Source organism: Staurois parvus, unplaced genomic scaffold (genome assembly GCF_062004578.1).
Source record: "Staurois parvus isolate SC_StPar_1 unplaced genomic scaffold, SC_StPar_1.0 ptg000579l, whole genome shotgun sequence".
Classification (NCBI taxonomy): domain Eukaryota; kingdom Metazoa; phylum Chordata; class Amphibia; order Anura; family Ranidae; genus Staurois; species Staurois parvus.
Genome location: NW_028318375.1, coordinates 2,275,321 through 2,298,775, shown reverse-complemented (window position 1 = coordinate 2,298,775; position 23,455 = coordinate 2,275,321). Strand labels below are relative to the sequence as shown.

The 23,455-nt window shown below is 42.6% G+C and overlaps 1 protein-coding gene across 1 annotated transcript in view; it reads left to right on the top strand.

Moving 5' to 3' along the window:
• The first annotated feature begins 7,707 nt into the window (after positions 1-7,707).
• PLCL2 (phospholipase C like 2) overlaps positions 7,708-23,455 on the top strand; it is a 279,318-nt gene continuing 263,570 nt past the window's right edge. Inside the window, exons 1-2 of the mRNA XM_089692224.1 lie at positions 7,708-7,852; positions 10,193-10,664. Of these exons, the coding sequence (XP_089548350.1) occupies positions 10,383-10,664 (282 nt within the window). The 5' untranslated portion in view covers positions 7,708-7,852; positions 10,193-10,382. The remainder of the gene's footprint in view (positions 7,853-10,192; positions 10,665-23,455) is intronic.

Here is a 23,455-nt window from a genome sequence, read left to right as displayed (position 1 = left end):
TTTTCCCAATATACCAAATTTGATTAACATTACTAACAAAGAGGACCAGGTGAGGCTATCAAAGACATTTTAGTATAAAGTGCAAGGATTGGAAAGGTTAATTCCACTTCCAAAGTTTCCCTCTTTGATGACCTTAAAGTGGAACTTCACTGTCAATCAACATGGACTATTTTTAATCCTTATGCTGTTAGCATTACTAAATAGATAGGAATGTATATTATATTTACTCGTTTTAAACTGTTTTTTTTACATTTCTTTAGTTATTATTATTACTATTATTATACAGGATTTATATAGCGCCGACAGTTTGTGCAGTGCTTTACAAAATGAAGGTAGACATTACAGTAACAATACAATTTGGTACAAGAGGAAACAGAGAGCCCTGCTCATTAGAGCTTACAATCTAGTTCAAGGTTTCTCAACCAGGGTTCCTCCACAGGTTCCTAGGGGTTCCTTGAGCAATGAGCAGTTTTTACCTCTCAGATAAGTTCCCTCTGACATCATGGATCTTTTTAGCTATCTGTAAGGGGTATTTCCAATGACCACAAGTGTAAGGAGCATTCTTCCCAATGATCACAAATGTAAGGAGCATTCTTCCCAATGACCACAAGTGTAAGGAGCATTCTTACCAATGACCACAAGTGTAAGGAGCATTCTTCCCAATGACCATTTTACTAGTGTATAAGAAATTATAGATATAGTAATTTTTAGCAGGGGTTCCTTGAGATTGAAAAGTTATTTCAAGGGTTCCTCTGTGTTGAAAATGTTGAAAAAAACTGATCTAGTTACTTCCTAGTTTCCATGCCTAAGTAAATGGTGTCATACATCCCAGGAGTCATCAGGAGGAAGCTAAGGACACCCTCCTGCCTACATGCCTGAACTAAGGGCAGATGAATTCCAGGAATTAACTGATACATGAATCATCTCTTACTCAAGATGGCCATGGCCATAAATGTCAGGGGGTGTTTTTCACAGTGATTTCTCAGCAAAATACAGCATGGCAACATGGATGGATGAGGGAGTTTGCTTTGAATATTAAAAATGAATTAAATAGCGCTTCTGGTTTGATCAGATACAGTGTATTTCCACTTCAAATTTGTATTATTTACTTGGAGTCTTTTCATTCCAGGAACTGAACATTTTCACATTTTGTTGCATGCCCAAAATCACTTGATTTCCATCAAGAACTGCAACATTTGTTGTGTTGTACCCGTGCAGAGGCACAGCACAGCCGCTGCAGGAGGGAAGGTACTGAGCCTTGTTAAAGTGCAGCGCCACCCAAAAGGGGAAGTTCCGCTTTAAGCCTTTGTCCCCCACTCCCCATTAAGGATTGGCACCTTTCGGGAGCAGGTACCCAAATTTGACAGGTACCCGCTCCCACTTCTGCTGTAATCGCCTAGGCGATCGGAAGCGGAAGTTGTCCTCTCCTCCCCCCTCCCCGTAGTATTCTGGGACACGTGACAGGTCCAAGAAGACTATGGGCTATTCACAAAGCGCAGCATTTTTGTGCATGTGCAGTGGGCACCCGGCTGTGAAGCTGCAACACAATGTTCCTATGTGAATCACATGCAATGTACCGCACTGCATGAGGGTGGACCTAGCCTGACTGCAAAATTAAAGCATCTCTGTTGACATAATTGTTTTTTTAAAAAAACAAACAAACAAAAAATCACTCTTACCTACCTCTACTGTGGCCATTGATTCATTTATTTGTTCTGTTCAGCAAATCAAAGCTGCTGAAAAATCCTTTCCATCCGAAAAACTTCTGTATCCTGTAGTGACCCAGGGGCTGGCAGATAGATCCACAGCAGGCAACAAGGGGCCAGAAATCAGACATGGTGGATGCAGAAGATTCTTTGGAGGGAGCAAATCTATCCCTGTCTCCCAACTGTGCCCCTGTGTTGTCACCTGTCACAGGGGGGATGTTACACTGACCACCAATGTAATTATGGATTTGCACATTGACCACCAATGTAAGGGCAATTCTATACTCATCACCAATTTAATGGTGGATTTATGCTGACCACCAATGTAAGAGCAATGCTACACTGATCACAAATATAAGAGGGTCACCAATGTAAGAATGATTTTACACAGACTACCAATGTAACAAAAACATTCACACTGACCACCCATGTAATGGAGCTTTTACCCTGATCACCAACGTAACAAAGGTATTTACAATGCTCACCAGTATAACAGGGAATTTTACTCTGACCACCAACATAATGGGGATAGTTACACTGAACTTCAGTGTAACAAAGGCATTCTACACTGGTCAACAATGTAACAATTAGACTTGTACAGAGCAAAAAAATTAGTTCGGTTTTGGATCACTTTGTTAAGTTAATAATTTCATTGCATTTATAATGAAATTTGTTTAGTTTAGTTTCATTTATTCGTTTTTGACCGGATTTAAGTTTTTCCAATAGATTCAAAGTATTTGAATTGAGTTTGAATCAAACATATTGAATTGAACTAAGTTCATTGTGCAGAATAGCTGGTTCTATTCAATTTGAAATTCACAGTTTGGAAGACAGTTATATTCTTTCTATTCTAGTCTATTCTATTCTGTTTTACTCTACTCTATTCTTTGATTTTCTGTTCTATTCTGTTCTATGCTATTGTAATCTATTCATTTTTTTCTATTCAATTCTATTATTTTCTATTCAACTCTATTCTTTTATATTCTATTCTGTTCTGTTTTACTCTATTCTTTTATATTCTTTTCTGTTTTACTCTATTTTCTTCTATTCTTTTCAAAATTCGATTTTCGGAAAATGGCCATATTCTTTCTTATTTATACTATTCTATTCAAATCTATTATATTTTTTTCTATTCTATTCTTTTAAATTCTATTTCTTTATTTTCTATTCTATTTTTTTCTGTTCTATTATTTTTTATTTTCTTCTGTTCTGTTTTATTCTGTTCCATTCTTTTCAAAATTTTGAAAGATGGCTATATTCTTTCTATTCTTTTATTCTATTCTATTCTATTCTATTTTATTCCTTTCGAAATTCAGATTTCGGAAGATGGCTATATTCTAACACAAATAGACATAGGGGTTTATTTACTAAAAATGGTTCACTCAGAATCTAGTGCAGCTGTGTATGGTAGCCAATCAGCTTCCAACCTCAGCTTGTTCAATCAAGCGTTGGCAATAAAACCTGGAAGCTGATTGGTTTCTATGCAGAAGAGCACAAGATTCTGAGTAAACCGGCTTTAGTAAATAAACCTCATAGTCTTTGAAAGAAAGCAGAAATAGTCAGAAATATGTCTATATTTTAAATTTTTTTTAATTTTGTTTTTGAATTTCAGATTCAGAAATTTGTTACTATTGTGATTCGGAAATTTGGATACTGTGCATATCTGATAAAATAGCAGCTCAGTGCTTGCTGCTGCAACTTAAAGCAGAGCTAGCAGATGATTACCTCTGCTGGGCTGTGATGGAAGATATGATCAAATGCAAAGCCTGGCAGAGGAAGCGAGTGGTGGAAGACTTTCTCTGCAGACTTCGTTTATTTATGATGTCTCACTAGTGAGTAGAATTTGAGAAGCAGAGCCCTACTGTTGATTGCTAGAAGTAGTCAGCAGGACTCTACTGTAAGGTAGGCTGAGTTCACTCCCCATGCCTGCAATCCAGTAGCAGGACTTTTCCAAAAACATTGGAAGATGTGCTGTGATCCCAGGACACAGCTGTCATAGGACAACCAGCTAAAAAGTGGGACTGTCCTGGATAATCTGAGATATTTGGTAAGTATGTGCATGTAGACAGGAAAGTGGCTGCAATTTGAAATTTGAAGTTCAGACTTGAATTTGCAATGTGTCATTCAGGGGCAGACCCATCACTTGTGCAGACTGTGCGGCTGTACTAGGGCCCTCTGAGATTAAAGGGCCATTTACATGTGGTTTGGGTATATGCTGTGGCCCCATCCTGCTGTTACATAGAGCCGAACACTACTTATTTCTGATAAACCAGCAGTGTATACCAACAAGCAACTTCTTCATTCCTTGCATGGAGACATGCAGACTGCTTCTCCCACCACCTTTCAGTACCATTTGGGCAGGAAGTGTATGAATGAGTTCACATGTCAGATCTCTGACCACAGTTGCATAATAGGCCATGGGAGAGTGTAGGGCATGGGTGTCAAACTGGCGGCCCTCCAGCTGTTGCCAAACTACAAGTCCCACGAAGCATTGCAAGATTGACAGTTACAAGCATGACTCCCAAAGGCAGAGGCATGCTGGGACTTTTAGTTTTGGAACAGCTGGAGGGGCCGCCAGTTTGTCACCCCTGGTGTAGGGTATCACAGAGGCCCTAAAGTGGAACTAAAGGCAGGAATACTTACTTGTGCTCCAATGGTCCGCTGTCCACAAGGTCCCCTGGCTATGCTAGCATTTCATCCAGGTGCTAGTCTTTGGCCATCTTGGTTGGTCTGCACAGGATGGCTGACAGTCATTCCTCCTGGCACACTGGCATGCACAGCTCAGAGTACAATGTACATTCTTCAGAAGATTGTGAATAGCAGGTACGTTTTATTTTATTGCAGACCAACGTAAGTATGTATGTATGTGCCATACCTGTGGGATCCCCGTGGCAGCTGATCATTGTAGTTGGCACCTCGATTACCATGATTACCACCGGCTAGTATGGGTATGGAACATGCATACTGATATTGGTCCAAGCTGGACCAATGTAAATTTGTATAAAATGCCTTATTTAATCTGCATCTTTAAACGCTCATTTAATTTAGGGGTGCATGGATAAAGTGTACACTTTCCCTCATCCAGCACACTTCTGCCTGCAGTTCCAGGCTGTGGGCAATTCTTTCTTCTCATCAGTGGTGTATTTAGGTTTTGTGCTGCCCCAGGCAACACAAAAATCAGACCCCTGGTGGAGAGAGCCTGACTGACCAACAACCCCCCTGCCCCCCCCACCCCACCCATAGAGAAATTCACTCACCTTTACAACTCCAGACATCCCTGGGAATGAGAGTCAAGCTCTGCATACACCATCAAGCAGTCCGCAGCCTCTCTTGGCTCCCACCTGGTCCCCATGCCGCAAGTGTCTCTTCTTCAAGGGGGCACTGCTGCCCCCTTGAAAAATGCCAGCCTAGGCAACTGCCTTGTTTGCCTTATGGGAAATACGCCCCTGCTTCTCATCACTATTACCCCTTGATTGTATGTAGAGGAAGTTAGCATGTTGAAGCATCTGAGGATAGGTTCACACCAGTGCGGGTCAGGAATGTGTGCAAAATTGTGTGCTTTCCCAACAAACACAGAAACACGCACTGTTTATTTCTTTATGGCATCTGCAAATTTTTGTGTGCACCAAATGGCACGGTTCCAAAGCACCGTGCCTTTTGGTGCAGTGCAGCTTTGGAAAAAAGTCAGGGACTTTTTTTTCCCCATGTTTCTTGCGTGTAGGGCAGTCCATTAAAATTAATGGACTGCCCTACATGTGATGTATAGGAATGTGCTGAATATGCGGACATGCTCTGGCTCACGGAACCATGCCTTACAGAGGCAACAATTCTGGACTGGTTGTATGGATGGAGGAGGCTTGTCGGAGCCAGGAATGAGCTAAGTATTACACCTTACCCCTGCACCCTAAGGGCCGAAGCAGGGGCCGGATGAATTTTAATCCAAGTATGGGCAGGCTGGTTGTACAGAAGTCTATTGACTTCTGTACAACCAGCCTTTTGGGTTCTTCCTGAATGGCCAGTGCCTCCAGGTATAGCTGGAGGAACTGATCAGTGTGTTCTGACAGCAGGGAAGTCTCATTGTTGTCAGAATGTGATAACTCAGTGGGGAAGATTCCCCCATCCACAATGAGTCATGGTTCACACTGATGGAGTGTGGACCTCGCAGCGTTTTCTGTGCGAATTCCGTACCGCATCAGAATCGCACCCTGTTCATGCGAACTTCTGCGGGATTGTATGTTAACAACACCCTGAAAGTGGTCCACAAAACATGATGCGATGTGCAGACTTGGATCACATAGATGTGAATATCCATGTGATCCGATTCTAGTGCGGACCCAAAAAAAGGGTCCTGCACCTTTTTGGTACGGGTGTGGGTGCGGTGTGATTAGAGCCATCCAAAATGTATGCCTCTGATTGCCCCGCACACAAATCGCATGTGATTTGTATAGGAATGTGGTGTGGTTCCTGTGCGAATCACATGCGATATACTGCACCGCATATATGTAAACCTGGACTGAATGTGTGAACAGGGGAAGCGGGTCTCTTTTATCGTTCAGCCTGTTGTTCGCCGCTTTATGTGGCATGTAAACGGAGCTGTGTACGGATGGTTCCTGTGTGTCGGGATGGCTGACTCCTTTCATGTGCGCCATCCTGCGTTGGCCACTGAAGGTACCCAAAGGTCATAACCAGGAAGGAGCCGGGGAGAAGATGCTGGCCAGGGACCCTCGGGGACTTTGGACTGTTAGGGAGGAGGTAAGTATAGTGACTTTAATTCTGCTTTAAGGCAGCCCATTTATATAAATGGGGTGTCAGACCCTGCAAAAAAAATATGAATGCGCTTACCACATCACGTAAGTTATCTCGTAGCTCTGTTTCCACTATGTAATCTAATCATCTAATGATTGGAAATCTCATCGTATTCAAAATATTACAGCACTGATCAATGCAAAATGATCGATAAAATTCTGCCAGGGACAATTAACTCAGTGTGATAAAATCTGATATAAATCGAGTCTGAATCGATCTGAAGGGAAGTTATGGGTATTTGATTGTTTGCACATTTGATAATTTTTCATTCCAGTTTGCGCATTGATCAGTAATAAAAATCAAAGTTATAGTGGCCATACACACTTTGATTTTATTATCTGGTTGATGTGCAGCTCCATAAAGTGATCAAATCTGTGTAACTTCCTGACAGATGGATTTAGGGCCAGTTCACATCAATTACGCTGCGGGAATGTTTTCTTGCACTATACGAGAGCACACTGCACTCTGCATCCCCACACATCTAGTAAACACCGGTGCGTTTGCGGCCATCAAAACGCATGCAACTGCAGTACCATGTGGTTTGGTGTGGAGTGATTTTAAAAATCGTGTTTGCTGTACTTTTCCAGCATTTGGCAGCCCATGGAATTAAATAAGCTGCTGGAAATTCGCCAATGCGAAAACCTGCAAGAACAAACAAAATAAACCGCGAGCGCCTGGACGCACATATAGAGTGGGAACCGAGCCTTTAGACTGGATTTAGATTGGATTTGATCAAACTGATTTGTATGAAATTATTGATCATGTTGCATGGACTGGCAGCCCTGACATGAGCCGGCCATGAATCTGATTGTATTTTGATTGATGAGATCATGAGGTTGTATGGTGAAAACAGAGATGTGATCAATCATTTATCATCCTGTCTTCCAACTATCCATAGGAATCTACTTCTCAGTGTGTAGCACATCGAAAGGCTTGTCTTTCATCAGATGGATTATTATTGGAAGTCATTGATCAGACCAGAAATCGATAACTGATCAGAAGGTGTATGGTCAGCATTGTGTCAGCCTGAAGCCTCCAGTATGACAGCCTTCCTCTGTATGGACAGGTCCTCTATGAGGAACCAGCACACATCACCCGCCGATGATGCTCAGCCTTCTGCACATCCCGCAGGGAGGCGTGTCCCAGCGCTGACAGGTGGGCGTGGCCAGCGGCGGGAAAGCTAACTCACGGGTTGGTCCGGAGACCAATGAGCCGCGGGCTGCCGGGCTGACTGGCAGGGGAAGCCCCGCCCCCCACGGGTGTTGTGGTTTCACCCCGGCAGTGCAGAGGCTGCTCAGGGTGCCGGTGGTGACGGCTGACCGAGGAGTCCGGGGATCGGGGTGAGTGCTATGACTGGAGGGGGAGGGGGGGATCTGTCTGTCTGTCTGTCTCCATACACCTACGATGTGCGCCGTTCTCCTCCTCACCCGCCGCTTCATACATACAAGTCGCCTTCCATGTGCCTGGACCGTCTCCCGGAGCCCTCACACACCCAGAGATACCCGGACTCGGCACACGTTCTCCCCGATCACACACTGGAGCAGCATATGGTGTGTCCGGCTCTCCGGGGCATTCCCGGCACACAAAGCCCAGCTGTCATCACAGATCCCGCAGAAGTGACCGGAGCCGCCTGTGTGTACATGGAGGGTGGATGGTGTGTGACAGCTGGGGACCTTCCTCCATCCAATCATCACATGTGTGCCGTCCCTGCACCCCCAACATGCCATTGTCTCATGGTGGCCATACACATTGCCATCAATCATCAATGTCTGCTCTGATCAGCTTCATCCATCCATTGTACATCTATACTCCACAACCAAATCAGAGGATACCATTGGAAGGTAGCAATCCCATCCCTGCCTCTGCCATACAATCTCATCGTCTGATCCAAATCTGATCAGATTCATCAACTCAGAATCCCATCCCTGCCTCTGCCATACAATCTCATCGTCTGATCAAAATCTGATCAGATTCATCAACTCAGAATCCCATCCCTGCCTCTGCCATACAATCTCATCGTCTGATTGATCCAAATCTGATCAGATTCATCAACTCAGAATCCCATCCCTGCCTCTGCCATACAATCTCATCGTCTGATTGATCCAAATCTGATCAGATTCATCAACTCAGAATCCCATCCCTGCCTCTGCCATACAATCTCATCGTCTGATTGATCCAAATCTGATCAGATTCATCAACTCAGAATCCCATCCCTGCCTCTGCCATACAATCTCATCGTCTGATTGATCCAAATCTGATCAGATTCATCAACTCAGAATCCCATCGCTGCCTCTGCCATACAATCTCATCGTCTGATTGATCCAAATCTGATCAGATTCATCAACTCAGAATCCCATCCCTGCCTCTGCCATACAATCTCATCGTCTGATTGATCCAAATCTGATCAGATTCATCAACTCAGAATCCCATCCCTGCCTCTGCCATACAATCTCATCGTCTGATTGATCCAAATCTGATCAGATTCATCAACTCAGAATCCCATCCCTGCCTCTGCCATACAATCTCATCATCTGATTGATCCAAATCTGATCAGATTCATCAACTCAGAATCCCAGCGCTGCCGATTGATACAGTGCCTTTGATCATTTTCTGCACTGGCCGGTCAACTTAGTTAGATCCTAATTCAATCTAGAATCAATCACAAGGGAAGTCATGTCTGATCAATTGTATCACAGTTCCATCAATTTAAACAAATCCCACATTGATTGGATAGTGAAATTGAAGCATCTATAGCCAACATTACAGTAGTACAGCCAGGCATTGTATGTAAAATCTTATCTATTTTTTATATGAGATACACAAATATACATACATATATATGCATACATATATACCTACACACACACATACATACATACATACATGCACACTCATACATACAAACATACATACACACACACCTACATGCACGTACACTCATACATACAAATATACATGCACATACACACATCCATCAACACACACACACCCATGCATACATACACACACTCAAACATACATATACACACTCACTAAAACATATATAATATACACACACGTACATGCATACATACACACACACTTATACATACACCTACATGCACACACACTCATACTTGCAAATATACATGCACATACACACACTCAAACACACATATATATGTACACACACACATATACAAATATACTTGCACATACACACACCCATACATACACGCACACTCATACTTGCATACATGCATACATATACACACTCAAACATACATATACCTACATACATGCTTACATACATACACACACACTCACTGAAATATATATATATATATATATACACAGACACACACAACATAAATGCACACTCATATACACATACCTACATATATTCACACTCATACATACAAATATACATGCCCATATACACACCTCAAACATATACACATACATGCACACTCATAGATTCATACATGCACATACACACACATAGACATACATACATATACACTCACACACACACATGTGTATTTTATATATACATACACACATTCATATATATATACACATACATACGCACACTCAGTGTGTACACACATACTTGCACACGTTTCTTTGTGTATACATTGTGATTGCTGTGTTCACAGATGTCAGTTGCACGCTGTCATACACCTTGTGCTCTCTTCCAGGAAACCGATGCCACGGCTGTTTGATTTTTCTCTTTGTATCTTCACACACGCACAAGCGGCGGCGGCGGTGGTAGACTCCGGTGTCGGCACCCAGCTCTGGCCTCCCTGTGATCACATCGTTGTATTTGGAGCTGATCTTGCAGAAAGAGAGAAGTAGAGGAGAAGACGAGGCTGTGCGGCTGACAGGCTGATGGCAGAACCAGGTGGGGGAGGAGGTTGTGCTGGTGAGGGTAATGGTAGCGTGCCCTCACAACTGGATTCTGTCATCACTAAGCTGGCCACCACCACCACGGCTGCTGATGGAGTCAGCAATGGAGGGAAGTGTAAGGTGGAGAGTGTACCCGGCGGTGTGTCCAATGGAGATTGTGCCCCTGTGGATGGCGGAGAGGAGAGTGGATCTGCACAGCCGGAGAGCCCCAGCCTGGACAAAAGTGGCAAGCAGGGTCTCCCCCGACGGAGCAGTATTATTAAGGTGAGGACACCCGCTACAGCTTGTTGTAGGATAGTCATATGTCATGCCGATGGCTGACACACGTGTGAGATTTCATGTTATTTACAAAGAGTCAGTTGTGTATCTGTCACCCATGCTGTCCTCATCAATCACAAAATCCACGATTGCTTTTTCAATGATTGGTCCTGCAGACTATTCTATAAGTCAGAAACCATCTTTTCTCTGACAAACGGCACCATCTGATTTGTTCTTGTGGGTTAACTGCACCTTGCAAGGTAACAGGACCCTTTGCACTGATTTATTACATAGGCCTGTATGTGATTGTTGTCTTAGGCTGACCACACACTATACAATCTGATTGTACAATGTCTGTACCATCTCCTTTAGAGTTACCGCACGATGTACTATGAGGACAAATCTAAACAGCTCAATCAATTAGCATCTTATCAGGCAAGCCCTTCCTTCCATTACATAGTTAATGGTAGATCTGATAAAGATTGTACAATCAGATTATATAGTATTATTCAATGCTCGGCCTGATTTAAAGTAGTTGTAAACCCTCACATAGACCCAGTGAAGTGACTGCCCTTAGGTGATACACAAAGATGAAACAAATTCTAATACATAAGTTGTACCTGTTTATCTATAGAAGTCTTTTCCTTACATCCATTCAAAGTGCAGAATTTACACAGGATCTCTCAGCCCTGAAAAGCAGGGGGCGGGAAGCTGAAGTTGCATCAGTGAGGAGAGCTCTGAGAGCCAATTGGAGGGAAAAGACACATTCCTCTTCACACAGCTCACAAGAACAGAGCTGAGGCTGTCAGCTGGTGGTCCTTCCCCTGAGAGCCGATTGGAGGGAAAAGACACACCCCTCTTCACGCAGCTCACAGGAACAGAGCTGAGGCTGTCAGCTGGTGGTCCTTCCCCTGAGAGCCGATTGGAGAGAAAAGACACACCCCTCTTCACGCAGCTCACAGGAACAGAGCTGAGGCTGTCAGCTGGTGGTCCTTCCCCCTGAGAGCCGATTGGAGGGAAAAGACACACCCCTCTTCACGCAGCTCACAGGAACAGAGCTGAGGCTGTCAGCTGGTGGTCTTTCCCCTGAGAGCCGATTGGAGGGAAAAGACACAGCCCTCTTCACGCAGCTCACAGGAACAGAGCTGAGGCTGTCAGCTGGTGGTCCTTCCCCTGTCACCATTTTTCTCTTGGTGTCAAGAAAAACTGTCGGAATTGATTCATGCTGATAGCAGATGAACATGTCAGCAGACAGAAATGACACTTAGTGCTCTGGACTGAGACAAGTACACACTATAGAGGAATATGCTTTGTTCTTCCTACATGTCTGAGGTTTACAACCACTTTAAGCCTCTATGGGTCTTTGCATTAATGCTGCTTATTGGCTTTCCAGAGCTGCCCCTATATTGAGTCTCGCCGATGTGAGATGCCACCACTGATTCTGAATTGGTGATTGTCTTTGCTTGTAGGCTGGATGCACTTTGCTTCCTTCCTGACAATATAATCAGCAGTAAGTGGGCCCTATGGGGCAGATCACCAGGGCAGGGAGGGTAAAAAGAAAATTGACACTGATACTTGCCATCATTTTCCCTTCTTGGCGTATCTGTGACATCACATGTGGGTTGACTCTGCCCCTGTGTGTAATGCCATGGAGATGTCAGAAAGCATTTATTACCACCTCTGACTTAAAAATCGATCCAAAATGTAGTGATCCCATTGATGACTGCTATACACATATATATGGGGGCAGGGTGGGTAGGCCTTAATGCCCAGTCGCTGCATATATGTGTTATTGTGTTGTTCCAGAAGCACTTCATCAGCCCCCCCAGACCTGTGATGAGGTTGTGGTGGGCATTAGCACAGGCTTCCAATGACCTCAGCACTGTGCAGCCAGTCACAGTGCAGGAAGATCAGGAGCCCCTCCTACGGACCCCGGACATCAGAGCCCATTAAAGTAAAGGCAGTGGCCAGCATAAAGGGATTAAGCAGCTTTTGTTTGTGTTATTTTTATACCTAAAAGTCAAACTCGCCTGCGGCAATGGAAGCGTACCAAACTAACACAAGTATGAACATGTAATAAACCAACGTTCCTTAGGGCTCCTCCAGAAGATGTCGGGGGTTCCCCAAGCAATGAGCCATTTCTGCCTCTCTGATAATGTATAATGAGCTGTAGATGTACTAATTATTAGTTCCCTGAGACCAGAAAGTTATTTCAAGGCTTCCTCCATATTAAAAAGGTTGAGAAAGCTTGGCATAAACAGCTTATACCTTGTGGGTATATTCTCACGCTGTGCGGTGGTTGGCGCTTTATGCACTGGATAAATTCCATTTACTGCTAGGGCACACAGAAAACATCAGTTTTCTATGTGTCCCGTTTGCACTGCAACACAGCCTGCAGGTGCTGAGCAGTGAGCTGCATTAAAATGCAAAAATACAGGCATGCTGAATTTTACTGCTAGGTTCTGCATGCCCCAGCGCAGCAACACAATGCATGCCCCATGCTGCTATGCAGAGCATGAATGAACTGTCACTTTGTGCACTTCTGAAAATGTAAAAGAAAAAAAAAGAGGAAACGGCGATGTGCTGAAATGTGCAATCACTCCACCCTCTCACCACGGCCAAAAACTGACAGCTGTCTGCACACTAAACTGGAGCCAGTATGAAGGAGGCCTTAGGAAAAGGGTTTTGGGTAGGGTAGGGGAGGGTTATAACCCCTGTCAGTTTTTGTCGTCTATGGGGTTGATTTACTAAAACTGGATGGATCGTGCATAATCTGATGCAGCTGTTCAATTAAGCTTTGACAAAACCTGGAAGCTGATTGGTTCCTCTGCAGAGCTGCACCAGATTCTGTGCTCTCCAGTTTTAGTAATCCATCCCCTATGTCCCATAGGGGAAATTTCTCTTCCCTTCCTGACCTATAGCCACATCAGGAATTGAGAGGAAATCCCTTCAAAGTCAGGGAATCACTAGTCGTCACCAGAACTAGTGTCCCCATTTGAAGATTTCCCCTCTATTCCTGTTCTGGTGACCATTCAAAATCTGACAACAGGAAGTGAGAGGAAATTTATTTTATTTATTTCAGGTACTTATATAGCGCTGTCAATTTACGCAGCACTTTACATATATATGTATATTTTCACATCGGTCCCTAACCCTCACGGGGTGTACAATCTAAGTACTTTGAAGGAAATCCCTTCAAAGTCTGGGAATCTTTAGTTTATTTATTTCGGGTACTAACATAGCGCTGTCAATTTACGCAGCACTTTACATAGATATTTTGTACATTCACATCAGTCCCTAACCCTCAAGGAGTGCACAATCTAAGGTCCCTGACTCACATTCATACATACACATACTAGGGCTAATTTAGACAGGATCCGATTAACCTACCAGCATGTCTTTGGAGTGTGGGAGGAAATCGGAGTACCCAGAGGAAACCCATGCAGGCACAGGGAGAACTCCAGGCACAGGGAGAACCAGCAACCCTAGTACTGCTAGGCGGAAGTGCTAACCATTAAGCCACTGTGCTGCCCAGTGAACATTTTTGTTCTGGAGATAACCCAAAGCTTGGGGTTTATGGCTACCTTCAGTGACAATGATAAACAGGACAAATAGAGACCACAATGCACAGCCACAGAGTGAGTATCCAACATAATGAGCTCAATGAGCAGACCAATGAGAAGCACATCTGCAGCTTCCTCTTACTGTGAAAAGCTCTTCTCATTGGTCATTGTGATGTATGGTGAAAGGACCGCTACACCGCCAGCATGGGACTATGCTGACCAATGAGAAGCACATTTGCAGCTTCTTAGGGGAAAACAGTGCTTCTCATTGGTCATTGCTTCTCAATGGTCATTGGTCATTGCGTTGTATGGTGAACGGACAGCTACACCGCCAGCATGGGACTATGCTGACCAATGAGAAGCACATCTGCAGCTTCTTAGGGGAAAACAGTGCTTCTCATTGGTCATTGCTTCTCAATGGTCATTGGTCATTGCGATGTATGGTGAACGGACTGCTACACCGCCAGTATGGGACTATGCTGACCAATGAGAAGCACATTTGCAGCTTCTTCTTAAGGTAAAAAGCGCTTCTCATTGGTCATTGCATTGTACGGTGAACGGACTGCTACACCGCCAGCATGGGACATCATAGTCGTTCTGGTCACCGCATATGTGTGAACCTAGCCTAAAAAATCATCATTAAATAAACAGAGCAAAGGGCAGTAATGATGTTCACAATGTGACAAGTGATGGCAGCCAGTCAGATATCGACCTATTTTACTGCACTTTGTATTATATTGTATTTGCATTGTATATATGTCACTCTTAAGAAAGTAAACATCTTGGGCATATGGGAAGTCTGCAAATCACTGCGTCTTCACCTTGACAGTTGCAAGTTCCACTTGTGTTTGTTATCGGAATACAGCTGTGATTTTTACGGGTGGATCATGGAACTGTGGTGATAGATCTGATATAGCTGAACTCCTGGTATGGTCTGTATTACATAACTAGACTGGCCAGCTTGTCACAATGTCCGTATACATGTCTCATATCTCAGGGATGATCACTGTAGTAGTCAGTGCTACTACATTGATAGCAGCGATCATCTGTGTCCTATGCTGAGCATTTTCCCCTCTGCACACTGACCACCGAGTGGGGGTCACTTGCTCCTCTGAACTGCCACCATACGTGATGTGCGGATCATTTTGGTCTGTGCCGTTCTTTTGAGCTATGGGCAATTTACGGTCAGTGTGCAATCCACCGGTAGCTCAGTCACTGGGATGCTATAAAATCAATTAAATTGCGGCTTTCTTGTAATTTTGTTAATGAAAACACTTATTTGTTGAAGAGATGTTGAACACGGTTGGCCTACTTTCACTCTGCGCTGGTGCAAAAACGTGGAAAAAAACACGCGTTTTTGCTGCATTTTTTCCTTGTTTTTGCTGTGTTTTTTTTCACCTGACATGTCTCAAAAAACGTGCTGAAAACGCAACCCCAGGTGCATTTTTTGCTATGCTTTTCCATTCATTTCAATGTGGAGGTGCAGTTTTATTTTGTATTTTTTTTCTTGCTGCACCAAAAATGCAGGAAACAGGACTTTGACAAACGTAACAGACCCACAACTGACCAGCGTGGAGAGTTCCATAGGATTTAATGTTTCTGCGTTTTTCTTCTGCTGTTTTTAAAGGCAAAAATGGAAGAAATATGGATTGATGTAAAATCAGCCACAGGCTGGGCTATATATATATATATATTTACTTATTGCGTCTGGAAGCTTGTAATGCTTTGCTGTTGCTGAATTGACATCTAGTCGTTCAGCTGCATCTAGGCGCATACGGTCCGGTTACACGGACAAGAGTTTTGTGTGTCCCAGGATTGTTCAGCCCAGTTTTCTGCAGCTAAATGCACATAATCGCAAGTATGTCTAATCCCAATGAATGAGTCTGGGAAGTATAAAGTTTGTTTAGCCTAGGTTCACATATGTGTGGGTCAGGAACGAGTGCGTAATTACGCGTGTTCCTGACCTACACAAAAACGCACTGCGCTTTAGCAGATGTGCGGGTACCATTAATTCTTAGTAGTAGCAATGCACATTTTGGCATGCTTGAAACTACATGCTTCCTGCAGCATTTTAAAAAGGGTCGGGGAGGTGAACTTGAATGAATAGGTTGCTGTACCCATGATATGCGCATGCAAACACGCATGCACATACAGTATGTGAACCTAGCCTTTTACTTTCTAGATGCTTTAAAAGCACAGGATGCCCATGTGCTTGAGGCCTTAAAGTATATGTGGACCCTCACCTTGTAAAACAGTCCATTCAGTTTAAAATAGAAATCAGACAAAACATTTGTGTATAGATTTAAAAAAAATTATAAATTCCTTTTTTTTTTATTTTTCTTGATGATCAGCGGAGAGCAATACACTGATCTTCCTAGTGAATGGCTGTGTGGGGAGGTGTCAGCACACAAGTCTAACCATTGGAGGACAGACAGACTGATTTCTCAGCACAGCTAGAAAACTGACCACACTGAGATGGATGTGCTGTCATGCCCAATGTAGTCAGTTTGAAATAGGAAATCCAAGGGACTGGCAGGAACACCAGGGATTTCACACAAAAGAAGCAATACAAAGAGAACAGGTTCCTTTTTCATACAAGTACACGGTACAGCAGGAACATATCAGGAACATGAAATGTTGGATTAACAAACACTTTAAACTTAGTTTACATTAGCAGTTTGAGGGTGGTAAAAATAAGCAGTTGAGCTACAGTTCCCCCCCCCCCCCTTTTTTCCCTTTAAACTGCAAAGGCAGCCATACGGGGTCTACACATATGCAACACAACAAAAATTATCCACCTTGTTGCATTCAGCAACAGTAAATAGGGAATGGAGCTGTGCTGTACCCACGTGGCCAATCCTAGGCTCATGGTTTGCACATTCTAAAATCCCATTGAACCCATTTGAAAAAAAAAAAAGAAAGATGCCTCCTGAATTCCTGCCAGCAACACTTGTACAGCTCCCTGAAAAGAGTTCCAATGTGGATTGCCCTTTAGAGTGCAATACAGGTATAAAGGAGCCCTTATTCAGCGGCGTAGAAGCACAGCTAAGGTTCAAAGTATAGAATCCAGCAGCTGGCAATCACATTTAAAATACTGTTGGAGAACATTTGATTTTCACATTTTCATTGCAGCATGTACTAGCTTTTTGAACTCGCCACACATGTTACAATCTGATTGTACAATCTCCTTTAGATCTACAATTATATAATGATTGGATACAAATTGATTGGACAGTGTAGGTAGGTCCTCATATCACATAGTTTTGGTAGGTCTGAGGTTGATTGTGATATGGGCTGTATGACCCTACAGCGGCATGTTGGCTCCTGGTTATAAGAGCCTGGCGTACTTTATCTAGCAGGATCTCGTATTGGGCTTTCAGTGTATAAGCCATCTGACAATGTGAATCCTGGATGTAACATTGTACTGCAGATCATGTGATGGTTCTTTCCTCCCTCCCTCCTTTCTCTGTGGTGGCTGTGAAAGTTGATCAGTGTGAATCTGTTGTTTGTTATTAGTACATAGGAATGGGTGTGAGCCGGAGCAGTGTGCAGCTCATACACCGGATCTAACTAGAGGAACTGACTCCTTCAGTGTGTGTGTGCTACAGCTGGCTTCTCTGAACCTTTGTTTCATGGTGACAAATTGTTCAGAAACGACTTAAAGTAGAACTAAAGGCAAAACAGTTCTTTCATTTTGTATAGAGTATGGATAGATTTCAATCCAGCGCTCCTCTGAAAAGCGATCCTTGTTCAGTTTGATTTTCAGAGGCAGTTGACAGGCTGTTGAAAGGTGATGTGGCACCTCTTCACTGCCTGTTTTAATCCAATCATGGCAGACAAGCATGCCACAATCACGCGCGTTGCGATCACAGAAAAGACTGCCCGACATGTTGCGATTATCAGACAGCAAGCCCACCGAACGCAGCCCATTCTGGCGTTTGGGGAAGTAGCACAAACGCCCTGCAGCCACATTCATTGCACGTGGTTGCGAGTGATTTGTGGTTGCTTTCCTGATTGCTTCAAATGGGTTACATTTTGCTTGCGAACGCAACAAGTTGGATAGTTTTGAAAACTATGAAATGAAGCATTGCGACCGCGGCATGTAAGCATCCTGGTTCGCTGTCATTTGCAGCTTAAAGTGATACTAAAGTCTTGTTTATTTTGTATTTATTTTGTAAAATAATAAACATGTCATACTTACCTGCTGTGTGCAGTAATTATACCCAGAGCAGCCCAGATCCTCCTCTGGCCCCTCCCACCTGTCGGGTGCCCCCAGTGCAAGCAGCTTGCACATACAGACTGATTTTACTGTTGTGGGTTTAGGAACACTTTAATGAACAGAAAGCATTAAGGTAAATAACCTACAACCACTTTAAAGTGACACTAAATGATTTTTGTATTCTGCAAAAATAATCCATACACATCTGCTACTTAATGGCCCTGTAATCTATTTTTCAATAAATATTTTCCTACTGTGCTTTTCTGCCTCCTTGTACCATCCTCTCTCTCTTTACTTTGCTTGGAATGAGCAGTGCACGTTAGTTGTGATCATGTACCCTGCTGTATGCACATTACAAATCCCATACTCTATAGCAGCCCTTTTCAACCTGGGTGCCTTCTGGGTTCAAAGAAAAAACTGGGAAAGAAAAAACTGCAGGGGTGCCTTGGCAAAATGCCTAAAAATTCTGCACAAGACAGCGGATGGATAAAGCCAACTTTTTTTGTTACACAAGGTTACAGGTTTTAGTGCAACATGATAACTGGATAGACCAGCTGCCAGCGTCCTAGCAACCACTGACATCATTGGTTGATAAGGAGGATATCCGGAACCTGCACAGCACACCCCTTACCCTTTCTTTCAGCACTGGGGTCACGTTAGCAGAGGGCGAGAGAAGATGAAAGAAGAAGAAATGGTGGAATACCAGTCAGACACCCAGCATAAATCACCTGTAGTGTTGGGTGTCCTAAGTGTGTGGAGACTGCACTATTAGTTAACCATTAGCCGCTCGCCCTATGGCCGAATGGCGGCCGGCAAATATCATCAGCGTTCCGGGTGGACGCCATATGGCGTCCTCCCACACATGCGCAGATCGCGCTCCTGCAGAGCCGCGCAGCGGCGCGATCTGTCACCGGCTGTGTACCTGGGACACTACCGATGACAGATCTGAGTATCGGCCCCCGTTGCCGGTACCATGTGACCTGCTGTGACCAACACAGCAGGTCACATGACAGTTGTATACAATGGATGGCTTCATTCATGCCATCCATTGTATACTAGTGTCTAGCTGTGAATGGTCACAGCTAATCACATGCACATGTCATGTGATTAGCTGTGGCCAAATCACAGCTAAGCAGAAAAAAATGAAAAAACCCTGAATGAATCGATGTCATTCAGGTAAATGCTTGCTTATAGCAAAGTAATTCTTTGCTATAAGCAAATTGTGTAAAAAAAAAAAAAATAAATAAAAAAATACTGATCACTTCCCCAAAGTAGTACAATGTTACTACGGTAACATTATACTACTTTGGTCATAGTGAAATATGAAAAAAAAATCTTAAAAAAAAGAAAAAAAATTTAATACAAAATAATAAAGAAAAAAAAAATATATATATATTTTTTTTTTCATACTGCCACCAGTCAGTGTCCCTGATCACCGCCATGCCAGTTATATGATGACGCTGTACTGCACTGGTGACAATATGTAAAAAAAAAATAGTGAAACTAATTTTTTTAATTTTTTCATTTTCCGAAAAATTATGACAAAAAAAAAACTCACCATGCCTCTTATGAAGTACGTCGGACTGTCTACTTTGCAAAAAAGGGTCATTTATGTGATATCTGTACTGTTCTGACATTCTTGGACCTCAAGAAATTAGATTGGCTGTCAGTACTTCAGGATTGATCAATTTTCAGATCTATACCATAGTTTGTGAACTCTATAACTTTCCTACAAACTAAAAAATACATCCTAATTTGGGTTATTTTCACCAAAGACATGTAGCAGAATACATCTCGGCCTAAATTTATGAAGAACAATTATTTATTTGCAAACTTTTATAACAGAAACAAAGAAAAACGTGTGTTTTTTTTCAAAATTTTTGGTCTTTTTTTGTTAATTTAGCAAAAAATAAAAAATAAAAAAAATTAAATACCACCAAAAGAAAGCTCTAGTTTTGTGAAGAAAGTGATAAAATTTTTAGTTTGGGTACAATGTTGTATGACCGCGCAATTGTCATTCAAAGTGTGAGAGCGCTGAAACCTGAAAACTGGCCTGGGCAGGAAGGTGTAAACTTGCCCGGTATTGAATTGGTTAAAGCAGGACATAGAAGGAGCAAATGTTTTCCTGCAGCCTTGGGTTTCAGGAAAGAAATTAATTCGACTTTCCCATCAACACAGTCAGTATTGACAGGGGTATCCCTCCTGTGGAGTTTTTGTATTTTCCCGGAGGGGTGGCAGTGGAAGCTATTCCTGCTGGGAGAACACAGTGATTATTGGTAGCAATAATCAAATGTAAAATCCGGTTGGCTGGTTGTACTCAACTTGGGTACATTCAGCTTGCCCATACATGGTTCAAATCTTGGCCGGTTCCTGCTGAACTGGCTGAGATTCGAACCGTCTATGTCCAGCTTTAGCTTTTTCCATTTTAGAATGGGGTGCCTCAAGATTGTGCGAAATTTTAAAGTGTGCCTTCACTGGAAGAAAAAGTTGAGAAATATTGCTCTATAGTCCCTTATCCATCTCTGGGCAAGACAGGGTGGCTACATTCCTACATACAGGAGACGGCTGAGAGCAATAGAAGGTACACACTGGAATAGATTTTACTGTCAGTTTAAAGTGGATCTTTACCCTCCTGAATAGACTTCCCTCAAATCCAACCCTCCTCCCCTCCGCTACATGAATAGCGTTTCTTTTTTATTACAGGCGTACCTCGGTTTACGAACGCCTCGGTTAACGTAATTTTCAGTTTACGAATGAAAATCCATTGAAAATGATGCCTCGGTTTACAAATTTTCTTTCACAATATGAACGGATTATTTGGTTTGCAATACATTTACACATTTTTTTTAATCATGTCCCAGTAGAGTATTTCTGCCTTTAAAGTGCACTTTATAAAGAGCTTTGAACAGATAAAAGATTTTTTTTCAACTTTTTTCTGACCTACAGAATGGATTAAATGATTTTCAATGCATTTACAAATTAATTTTTAATCATGTCCCTGTACAGTATTTATGCCTTTAAAGTGCACTTTATAAAGAGTTTTGAACAGATAAGACTTTTTTTTTACTTTTTTTTCTGACCTCCGGAACAGATTAATTGGTTTTCAATGTATTTACAAATTTGTTTTTTAATAATGTCCCTGTACAGTATTTATGCCTTTTAAAGTGCACTTTATAAAGAGTTTCGAACAGATAAAAGACTTTTTTTATTTTTTTATTTTTCTGACCTACGGAACGGATTAATTGGTTTTCAATGCATTCCTATGGGAAACTGTGTTTCTGTTTACAAATTTTTTGCAATACAAAAAATCCTGCAGAATGAATTAAATTCGTAAACCGAGGTATGCTTGTATTTACTTTTTTTTTAGTGAAACATGTGCAGCCTCAACCCCCCCCCCCCCCCCTTCCATGCAAGTCGCTTGCCTAGGTGAATGGATGAATGATATGCATTATGCTCACTGTGCCTCTTGGGATATGCACTTCACATACAGGGGTTAGACAACAAAATAAAAACACTACATTTATTTCAGGTACTTATATATCGTCGTCAATTTACACAGTGCTTTACATATATATTGTACATTCACATCAGTCTTTAACCCTCAAGGGGTGTACAATTTAAGGTCCCTAACTCACATTCATACATACACATTTAGGGCCAATTTAGACAGGATCCAATTAACCTACCAGTGTAGGAGGAAACCGGAGTAACCGAAGGAAACCCACGCAGGCACAGGGAGGACATGCAAACTCCAGGCAGGTGGTGTCGTGGCTGGGATTCGAGCCAATGACCCTACTACTGCCAGGCGGAAGTGCTAACCATTTAGGTACCGTGCTGCCGACATGATTTGCAGGTGTGAAAGTGACGTCATGTTTTGCGTTCAAAGCGGAAGTGATGGAACACTTTTGCTTCCACTGTGTGATGAGACATGTAGCTACTTAGCTGAGGTAGAAGCCTCACTTTCATCATTCACTGTGTGCGCTGCTAATATTCTGGAGTCATGTCAGACCTTACTGAGCTTCAAAGAGGACAGATTGTTCTTGCCCGCTTAGCTGGTTCCTCTGTGACTGAAGTTGCCAATTTATTTGCCATGTCACGAGGTTCAGTATCAAAGTTTATGACGGCATATACAGTTTCTGGGAACATGACATCTGATAACCGTAAGTGTGATCGATATGGTCAACTGACCAAAAGAGACAAAAGGACATTGCGCAGGATTGTGATTCGGAATAAGAACACAACCGCTGTTAAAGTGATCGCGGAGCTCAATCTCAGTCTTCACGGAAGTGAGATTGAGCTCTGCAGCCACTTTTTGCTTCAGTGTGTACAGTGCCTAAGAAAGTCCAGCACTAGCTCTGCATTGGATGACTGCAGAATAAAGATACAGACAGCATTGTCTCTTTGTGAAAGGAAAGAGCTCACTCCACTGTGTGTATTTGCAATTTGAGATTATCAAATTAACTATCTTTTATTTATGTAAAACCCCTTTTTTTTTATACAAATAAACATTTGATACAGTGTACTTCAGTGTTTTTAGGGTGGACATTGCATATGCTGTCTGGTAAGAAAGCCCAGCATTAGCTGTGTATTTGTGGGTAACTCCTGCAGAATAAAGATTCAGGCAGTATAGTATTTTTATTTTGACCCCCAACCTTGTAGGTTATTTTGCTGTATACAGTATAGTTTTATGTCCTATGTAAATAAAATGTATTTTTTTAGCCTGAATTTAGTGTGACTTTAGTGTAAATAGCTGAGGGTGTGATGCTACGTAGCTGTGCTCCGGAATACAGACATCAGTACACTCAGATGCTTCTATATTTATCTTGCTGTGTTTCATGTGATGTGTATTCTATGTATTCCCATTGGGTTCTTTTCTGGTGATTAGCCCCTTAGGCAGTTGGGACCAGCGTGGGTTAAATGACATCTCATCCTGTAAGTCGTGTCTTCTGTTTTACGCTCATCCACATTCATGCAGTTTTTACAATTAAATGCAGTACATGTGTAAATTCCATTCA